This window comes from Perognathus longimembris, chromosome 1 (genome assembly GCF_023159225.1).
Source record: "Perognathus longimembris pacificus isolate PPM17 chromosome 1, ASM2315922v1, whole genome shotgun sequence".
Taxonomy (NCBI): Eukaryota; Metazoa; Chordata; class Mammalia; order Rodentia; family Heteromyidae; genus Perognathus; species Perognathus longimembris.
The window spans coordinates 145,162,379-145,172,070 of NC_063161.1; the positions used below are offsets into that span (position 1 = coordinate 145,162,379).

At 43.9% G+C, this 9,692-nt stretch overlaps 1 protein-coding gene across 1 annotated transcript; it reads left to right on the forward strand.

Moving 5' to 3' along the window:
- The first annotated feature begins 780 nt into the window (after positions 1-780).
- Positions 781-8,221, forward strand: Atp6v1g1 (ATPase H+ transporting V1 subunit G1). The gene is made up of 3 exons (XM_048340117.1): positions 781-937; positions 4,430-4,530; positions 7,926-8,221. The coding sequence occupies exons 1-3, from the start codon at positions 856-858 to the stop codon at positions 8,097-8,099; spliced, it is 357 nt and encodes a 118-aa protein (XP_048196074.1). The 5' UTR covers positions 781-855; the 3' UTR covers positions 8,100-8,221.
- The last annotated feature ends 1,471 nt before the right edge of the window (positions 8,222-9,692 follow it).

A 9,692-nucleotide genomic window follows, 5' to 3' on the forward strand; every position in this document is an offset into this window, starting at 1 on the left:
AAATTTTTTTTTTCTGAATTCAGTTCGGAAAGGCACAGTGACCTGTCCCAAAATCACAGACTAGCAGCAGACTTGATGGTTAAGTGACCCTAGTTTTCTTTGTGGGGTGCTTGGAATCGAACCCTGGACCTGGGGCCTGTTGGCAAACCCTCCATCACTGTCTTATCCATCCCTCCCCCAGTACCAGCACTATTCTAACCCAGGACTCCATCCCCCTAGACTGACAAGAATCTTCCTAAACTGCTGCACAGGTCTATTTATGACACAGGGTCTGGCTACGTTGGCCAGAATGACCTCAAACTCGCAATCCTTCCGCCTCAGCCTCTTAAATTCCAGGAGTGCAAGGGATCGCAGGACTCTTAACTACCATACCTCAACACTGCTCCGGCACAGATTGGGAAGGAAGGTTCCAGAAGGACAGAGAGAGAGAGAGTAGAGCACTGTGAAGACTAGAGGCAAGTGGTTTAGTCAGGCTCCCGGCCTTTGGACCTCAGCGTGGACGTACTGAGAAGTGAGGAATTAAGGGAATGACCACGTGACAAGGTGGCGGGAAGGACGCCCGCAGCCAGCAGGTTGGGCGAGGAAACGGGGCGAGACGAAGGGGGAAGGTCAGCAAACCTCCGCGTCTGCCCACCCCAGGACGTTCCGCTCCGGTTTCCGAAGTCCGGCTCCCTCCCGCAGGAGTCACGGGGCCGTCCAGTGGCCAGCTGATTCGACGCTCTGGGATCACGTGACGCACGGGGCGGGGCTCAGGCGGCCGGCGCAAGCGCAGAGCGTGGGCGGCGGGTCAGGTGACCCGAGCGGCCGTCGCGCGGACCTTGGCTCCCTCGGCTCGGCTTCCGAGTCCCCGCCGCCATGGCTAGTCAGTCACAGGGGATCCAGCAGCTGCTGCAGGCCGAGAAGCGTGCCGCCGAGAAGGTGTCCGAGGCCCGCAAGCGTGAGTGGAGGGTGGGCGGCCCGGGGCGACCCTAGGCCCCGAGAAGCCGCCGGGAGGTGGTGGGCGGAGAGGCCGGGCAAACCTGCCCAGTCCTGGGGGTTGTCGGCTTCTGGTCGGTCGGGCGTCCTGGAGCTGCAGCTCTGGAGGTCTTGCGGATGTGAAGTCAGTAATGGCTTTGCCGGGGTCTGGGAGAGGTGAGGGGAAGGGGCGTCCCACGAAACTCTTTGTCCCCCCCCCCCCACCACACACACACATCCCCTTCCCCCACTTGCGCTTTCCGGGGCTCCGGTCCAGGGGCGGCAGCTGCCACCAGCCGGACTCGTTTAGAGGCCTTCCTCGTTTCACACGTTTCAGTCGGCAGAGCTTGAGTTTCTGTTGACTTTCTACTTGTGCCCTCCATCTTGTCTGCCAGCGTAGTGATCCACGAGAACAGCTTCCCAGAAGTTCCTGTGGCGACCTGACTACTTGGCTTCTTTTCATTAAAAAAAACAAAACACAAGGCCAGATTTCGGCTAGTAAGTAAGTGCCAGAGTAGCGCTGGGCGCACCACGCTGTAGGTATACCACCTTCCCGTGAAGGAAGCAGATGGTGCATAGAGTTGAGAGGTACATAGTTGCTGTATAGTGCAACAGGTAGGTCTAATCTATACCGAGGTGTAGAAGAAGCCAGTCCTGGTCGTCTGCAGGCAGTCATCCATGTCATATATACTTACATGATTTCTCCCATTGCCTTTGCTATCAGCACACTTCTAGTGCCACAGAATGAAGCTTAAATCCCTTAATGGGTTGGAGAAAACTCTTTGCATCAGTTGTGTTCATGCCTACTGTCACTTTGGGGTACTCTCTAGCTATACTGAGTCGCTCAGAGGCAACTACTTTTATTTCAGCTGTAAGCCTTTTCACATTGTTTCATTGTATCTACCTATAGGGTTTCCCATCTGATGAGCAAGATGGGAAAGTGAATCTCAGAGAGAAATGATTTGACCAGACCCTGTGAGTTGTAGTTTAGAGGTGCCTTCTCCTGTGCAAGGTGTTTCTGCTAGTCTTAAGTTTGAAGTACAGATTTCAAGCATGGCTCTTGTTCCAGTGTGATAGTCTTGAGTTTCTAGAAAGAGCTTCCTTTATTCATGCTGGGAATGGAAGAAGCCTTTTCTTCCTGCTTTGGTGATTAGAAAGTTCTATAGAGTATTTCCAGTCATGCCCTTAATACAGTATTTCCAGAATGACTTTCCAATTTACTCAGTGATGATTTATCAGTAGCAGTTGTTACGGTTGGGAAGGCCAGGAGAATGTTTGGGGAAGTGCAAGAAAAAAATACTTGGACTGTGATGAGAGTAACAGTTCCTTGGAGGCAGTAGGCCATGTTTTACACTCTTCTCTTAGCCTACAAAGCCAGATTCACAGTCTCATATAGCTCTAGCTATTTGTTCATTGAATTGCTTATTTAAAGGGTTAGAGTTTATGACCAAAATACATTGCAGGATTTTCAATAGTTGGGAAAAGTATTCAAAACTATATAGTTTTTTGGGGAAAATTACTCCTTTTCTTGATCTGCCAGTATGCTTGGCTTTTCAGTTAAGGACTGAGGAGAGGAAATGTATGATGTTGTAAGAGAGTCAAGCCCAAAATTTCCATGAAATCACTGGTTTAGATCTTAAAAACCTATGTGACCAGGTGCCAGTGGCTCACACCTTTAATCCTAGCTATTCAGGAGATAGATCTGAGGACTGCAGCTTCAAGCCAGCCCAGGTAGGAACATCAGTTGAGTTTCTTAACTCCAGTTAGCTATCAAAAAGCCAAAAGTGAAGCTGTGGCTCAAGTGATATAGCACCAGCCTTGAGCAAAAAACTCAAGGACAGCACTTAGGCCCTGAGTTCAAGCCCCAGAACCAGCACCAAAACCAAACCAAAAAAGTATGTTAGTGTATTTTGTTGAAGTGAAACAAAGACAAATTTATTTTTGTAAGACCTAAGAAAAACAAAATTTAAGAGTAATGCAGGGCCAGTCATGGTGATCTCTGTCAGTAATCCTAGTACTTGGAAGGCTGAAGCAGGAGGATCCTGTGTTTCAAGACTGGCTGGTGGCTACAAAGCAAGTTCCAGAACAGCCTAGGCTACAATGTGAGACACTGTCTCTCCCCACCCACACATATTTAGAATGGGTTGCAGCTCAGTGGTAGAATGCTTGCCTAGTATGGAATTCGTAGCACTGCAAAATTTTATGCACATTTTATTTATTATTTTCTGTTCAAATATTTTTGGTCTCCAGAAAAGCCTGTCAAAACTGAACTTTGAAGATAAATTCAGAGATGGTTATTACCTGCCATGATTAATTCAGGGAGCTGAGCAAGTTGGGAGTGATATATTGGAAAATTATGTGGAGCAACTGTGTAATTTTCAGGCTATGAAGTTATTTTATGCAGCTTTGTTTGGAAAAGATCTTTGGCTTTAAAAACCCAATGGGAAAGATAATGTGTGAAGTATGGAGATAGAGGTGGATTGAAGCCAACAGCACTGGGCCTGAAATAGTAATGTATTAAGTACGTACTTGCAGAAATGGTATTGGGGTATTGATTGATTTGCTGCATGGGGTCATTACAGGTCCAGTATTATCTTCTTAGGGAGTAGAAGGTTGAACTCAAATTCTTTGTGCCGGATGGACCATTGTCCACACAGGTGCGGTAGGCTCTGGATAGTTGATGCATAGTGATACATAAAGCACAGTTTCAGATACCTGGTGTCTTTTGTTATGAATTGAATACATAGGCTGATCATCTGGGGCTCCCTTTTAAAAACACAAGTCCAGCCTACCCATACTCTTTACTCTTGAGTCTCTGGCAGCCTAGACCTGCTTTCCAGCTGGACGTTAAACTCTTCTCTTCTGGAAAGCACTGCCACCGTTTCTTTCAGCTGCTTGTACTGTCTTGCTCCCGGTTTAGCATTCTTCCAGTTGCCACTTCACTTCCTTCCTTGTGTCATACATGCTGTTTGTTTTCCACTGTTATATCACCTGTTTCATTAGTTAGGTTTTAGGCTGATGTCCCTTGGGAGCACATTAGCCTCCTTGCAGACGCAGCAGAGCTCCCATTGTCATTGGGAGCACACTTTGGTGTTTACTTCTTGGAGGAAGCAAGAGTTTTTGGGGATGGCCAGTGTTACCCACCTTCTATTGGCTCTTAATAGTTGAGATTGAGAGACTATTCTGATATAATCTGGCTGACATAGTCCAGCTGTTTCTATTGTGATGGGCTGTGGAAATGGAAGGCATTGTGTGTGGAGGGGCAGGGGGAGTAGGGATTGAACTCAGGCTTCTGTTTAATCACCTTATGGCCTGTAGGATGCAGAAACCTGTACTAGTAGATTTGAATTACCTTTCCTGGTGCATGTCTCTCTCTTTTTTTCTTGTTTACTTTTAAATTCGCCATCTCAGTGTCTGCTTGCTCTTCTGCATGTCTTTTAACCACTTTTGATGTCATTTTCTCTTTTGAAAACAGGAAAGAACCGAAGGCTGAAGCAGGCCAAAGAAGAAGCCCAGGCCGAAATTGAACAGTACCGCCTGCAGAGGGAGAAAGAGTTCAAGGCCAAGGAAGCTGCGGTGGGCCCCTGTTTCTTTTCATCTTTGCTTTAGTTTCCTGAGTGACTCCAGGGATGGAATGTGCAGAAGCATCCAGCATAGCTTGGAGATTCTGCTAGAGTTTTATTTTTATTTTTTTATTTTTTGGCCAGTCCTGGGGCTTGGACTCAGGGCCTGAGCACTGTCCCTGGCTTCTTCTTGCTCAAGGCTAGCACTCTGTCACTTGAGCCACAGTGCCACTTCTGGCCATTTTCTGTATATGTGGTGCTGGGGAATCGAACCCAGGGCCTCATGTATATGAGGCAAGCACTCTTGCCACTAGGCCATATCCCCAGCCCTCTGCTAGAGTTTTAATCTCAATAATTGTGTTATTATTTTAAAAAATAATGCTGGGAGCAGGCCTTTCTTTTCTTCCTTCTTAATAAGTACTCTTTCACTGAGCTATTCTAGCCCCTGGTTACTGTATGTTTTGTTGATGCTTCCACTGAGTTTTAGGATAGTTTCATTTGTTTGTTTGTTTGGCTATTTATTAAACAGTGAATGTGCTGGGTACTTTGCTAGATGCTGCCGGATTGGCTGTGAATAGAACAGGCTTGGTCCCTGTTTTCATGGGGCTTGTCTGAGAGACTCAATGATGAAATGCAGGTCACATAGGCCTTCTGCAATGGCACTGTAGATGTAAAGAAAATGGAGGCCCAGCTCTGTCAAGAATAGAGATCCACCAGTATAGACTGCTGTGACGGGTAAAGTAATCTTAAAAGTAGGTCTCAAGAATGCAAAGAATGGAAGCAAAATTTTGGCAAGGAAGAGGAAAGTTTCACAGGGAAAGAGCTACTGTCAGCCTGGTAGGGTGGCACATGCTGAAATACTAGCATCTAGGTGGTGAAATTAGGATTCTTCTGAGTTTGTGATCAGCTTGGGTTACATAATGAGATCTTGTATCAAACCCAGAGAACCAGGCACTGGCGGCTCATGCTTATAATCCTAGCTACTCAGGAGCCTGAGAACTGAGGATTGCCCTTTGAAGATAGCCTGGGCAGAAAAGTCCATGAGACTCTTATCTCCAATAAAACACTCAGAAAAAGCTGGAAGTGGTGGCGTGGCTCAAGTAGTAGAGTGCTAGGCTTGAGCTAAAAGAAGCTCGAGGAGAGCATCCAGGCCCTGAGTTCACATTCCAGGACCAGCAAATAAAGAAAAGAAAAGAAAAGGTGAGGTGGGGGCCACACACTAAGGACTCTTGCTAGTAACAGAAAAAGTTTAGAGTGGTTGACAGGTTATTGCCGATACAGTAAACCCAATTTAGAAAGGAGTCTATCTTGACCAAGGAACTTGAGTATTGCCTATATTCTCTTTCTCCACTGTGCCTCTGACTTTGTGTGCTTCCTGCTGAAGTTCTGCCTTGTAGTTTCCAGGAGTTTCAGGCGTACACCCTGCCATGCCCATGTCCAGTTATTACGGGCACACGTCTCTATCCTCCTATAAGTTGATGAAAGTTCTGGCCACCTTTGTACTGTTAAGTAGCTTATACGAAGGGGCTGGGATTTGCTTAGTTCCATCACCACCATCATCCATATACACACCCCTAACCTTACCAACTAAGGACTGGTTATTCAAGCTGTGAATCTTCTATACAAGAAACTAAGTTCAGCAACATGAAATAAATTGTATAATTCTAAGTTTACAGAGGCATGAAATATACGACAGTATTAGTGTGGTGTGAGGCACACACTTGCACACACACTATATATGTATATACACACTATATATGTACACTATATATACCCATTATGTGTGCACTATATATGCAGTATACATATATACATACTATATAGTGTATACTTAATTAACTACAAGGAAATCGGAAGTTGTACTGTGATTCAAAGTGGCAGAGTGGTAGCCTTGAGTGGAAAAGCTCAGAGAGAGTGCCCAGGTCCTGAGTTCAAGTCCCACAACCAACCAAATAAAAACCAAAGATCAAAAAATCCCCCTAGGTCCCAACCCAGAAAATGGGATTGAATTGTTGTATGTTCTCTTTGCCCTTTGAGCCTAGGTTTCTTCCTCTATAAAAAGTAGAGTGAGGGAGGGGGGAGGAAGGAATGAGGGAGGAGGTAACAAACAGTACAAGAAATGTATCCAGTGCCTAAGGTATGAAACTGTAACCTCTCTGTACATCACTTTGACAATAAAAATTAAAAAAAAAGTAGATTGATAGCCTCATAGTTGTGAGGAACAAGTTAATACATGAATAATTTTAGAACTAGTATGCTATACAAATGTGAAGGGATGTTGTGAGTGTACACACATGTAAACACATAAAATGGGGTAAGAGCAAGTTAGGTAATGAAAAAGGTAATTACTGTATTTTATAGGATCTGATGTGTCAAGTTCTAATAAAGTATGCTCACAATTTTGTATTCATGTCATATTTCAGTGTATTTTATATAGTCTTGTAGTCTGTAGTTTGAATTTTGTGTGTGTGACATGTATGTGCATGTTGGCACTGAATCTTGAACTCAGGGCCTGGGCACTGTCCATGAGCCCTTTTTGCTCAAGGCTAGCATTCCACCACTTTGAGACCCAGCTCCACTTTTGGTTTTCTGGTGGTTAATTGGAGATAAGAGTCACAGACTTTCCTGTCTGGGGCCGGCTTTGAACCTTAATGTTCAGAACTCATCCTCCTGGGTAGCTAGAAATAAGCCACCAGTCAGTTAGGGAACTGATTTGAATTTTTAACATTATATTCCTACTTCTAAAAACACACATATACTATATAATTTATGTACTACACGCACTATATATATATATATACTGTACATATGTATATATATACTCTACATATACACTGTAGTGTATATATGTATAGTGCATATATAGTATATATAGTGTGCGTATATATAGTGTGCATATATAGTGTGTGTGCAAGTGTGTGCCTCACACCACACTGATACTGTCTTATATTTCCTGCCCCTGTAAACTTAGTATTGTATTATACAATTCATTTCATATTGCCGAACTGTATGTTCTCGTATAGAAGCTTCGTAGCTTGAATAACCATTCCTTAGTTGGTAAGGTTAGGGGTGTCTATGGGTGATGGTGGTGATGGAACTAAGCAATTCCCCAGCCCTTTTGTATAAGCTACCTTTTTTGGCCTTCTTTAAGTGTAGTTGTATTAGACTGTGGAGAGATGTGAATAATTCTGTGGGATAGTTTCCTAACTGAGCAACTACTGTGTACTTTACCTTTAGATACTTGTCACTCTACATTAATTAGGGAAAGAGCTGTTTCCTTTCATGCTCCTTTTGTCACTGGGTGATCTATGTTACTCCCTGATGATCCATAAGTCTGCAAGACGTTTGCTGAGTGTTGTGGCTGGCTGGAGTCTCCTTGACGTTTCTTGTGTCCTTTCTCCACTCTAGGCCCTGGGATCCCATGGCAGTTGCAGCAGTGAGGTGGAGAAGGAGACCAAGGAAAAGATGACCATCCTCCAGAACTACTTCCAGCAGAACAGGGAGGAAGTTCTAGAAAACCTCTTGGCCTTTGTGTGTGACATCCAGCCAGAAATCCACGAGAACTACCGCATAAATGGATAGGACAGGAGAAGCGCCTTTTCTTTCCATGGGTTGGTGTGGTAGACGCCCTCATGGACAATGGAGTGTTAGCAAAGCTCTAGCTCTGTTCTGTGAAAGACATTAAATTATTTCTGTATGCTGTAGTAGGTTCCTTCACTTTTTGCAGAGTAGCCAGTCTAGCTTCTTGGTATAAATTTAGTATTTATCAAAATTCATCTTTATATCTCTTCTTTGTTAGGGATTTAATGAGTATATGTTGTCTGTTTTCCTATGCCTTTCAGCTCAAGCAATGTGCATCACCATTTTCTTTCTTAGATCTTAATAGGATCAAACAAAAAAATTATAATTCTTTGAAGAAAGAAAAGGGATTAAATAATTTTTTCCCTTACACTTTCTTAAAGGTCAGGGGCTTTATGAAAAAGTAGTAAGTAGTTATTTGTAACCTGTACAGAGCAGCATCCAGCCTTAAAACAGTCCATTCTGGCTAAGTGTTTAGAGCAATGAATACTAATGTACTTGTTTTAGCTGCTGTTAGTTTACATTAATTAAGATGACTAGATGAGCCAGGCACCAGTGGCTCACGCCTGTAATCCTAGCTACTCTGGAGGCTGAGATCTGAAGATCGAAGTTAAAAGCCAGCCTGGGCAGGAAAGTCTGTGAGACTCTTATCTCCAATTAACCACCAGAAAATTGAAAGTGGTGCTGTGGCTCAAGTGGTAGAGCACTAGCCTTGAGCTGAAGAGCTCAGGGACAGTGCCCAGGCCCAGAGTTCAAGCTCCACCACCAAAAAAGACTAGATGATAGGACTTAAGAACTTGCTACATGTTACTTGATGTACTGATAATCATTTAAGAGTAAAACCTTTGTCATGTATTTTTCTTTTCTGGCTTATTCTTCTTCCCCTCTCCTCCTATATCCATACATGTTTTGAACTCAAAAGTCTTAAAGTTGTTCAGTTTATATGTTCACCGCTGGTGCTCCACCATTTGAGCCACACCTCCAGCTTAGTCTTTAGCTGATTTTGGAGTTGAAGTCTCTTGTACTTTCTGGTTGGGCTGGATTTGAACCTCAATCCTCTGATCTCAGCCTCCTGAGTAGGATTACAGGCTTAAGCCACTGGTGCCTACTGGTTTGTCCTTTTTGATTATGTAAAGTATGCTTTGATCCAGGTGGTTTGCAGAATTTCACTTAGGAAATCAACACATACTACATTTGCATAGAAAATGTGCAAGGTACACATTTTAGCAGGAAGGAAATTGCTTGTTATTTCATCCTGTAATCTTCTTTTTAAAAAACAGCCAGCAGCCAAGAAGTCTAGTTTGTCTCTTCACACCACCTTGTGTTTGGGGGCATGGACAAGTTATAAGCATGCTTTCTTCCTGGCAGGCTACATGATTTGTGCAATCCTGTAGTAACTTCATAGTAGGTGTTGAGTTCAATGTTCTGTGGCCCTCTGTAGGCTTGTGATCTTTTTTTGGGTGCAGAATAATTTCTGGTGAGTAGCAACTTATGGAAGAGAACATTAGGGGCTTTTCTTATTCTAAAACATGATGTGGCAGTAGGTGAGTTTTAAAAAAATCTCAATGTGTATGTCTAAAGAAGGTTTGATCTTAA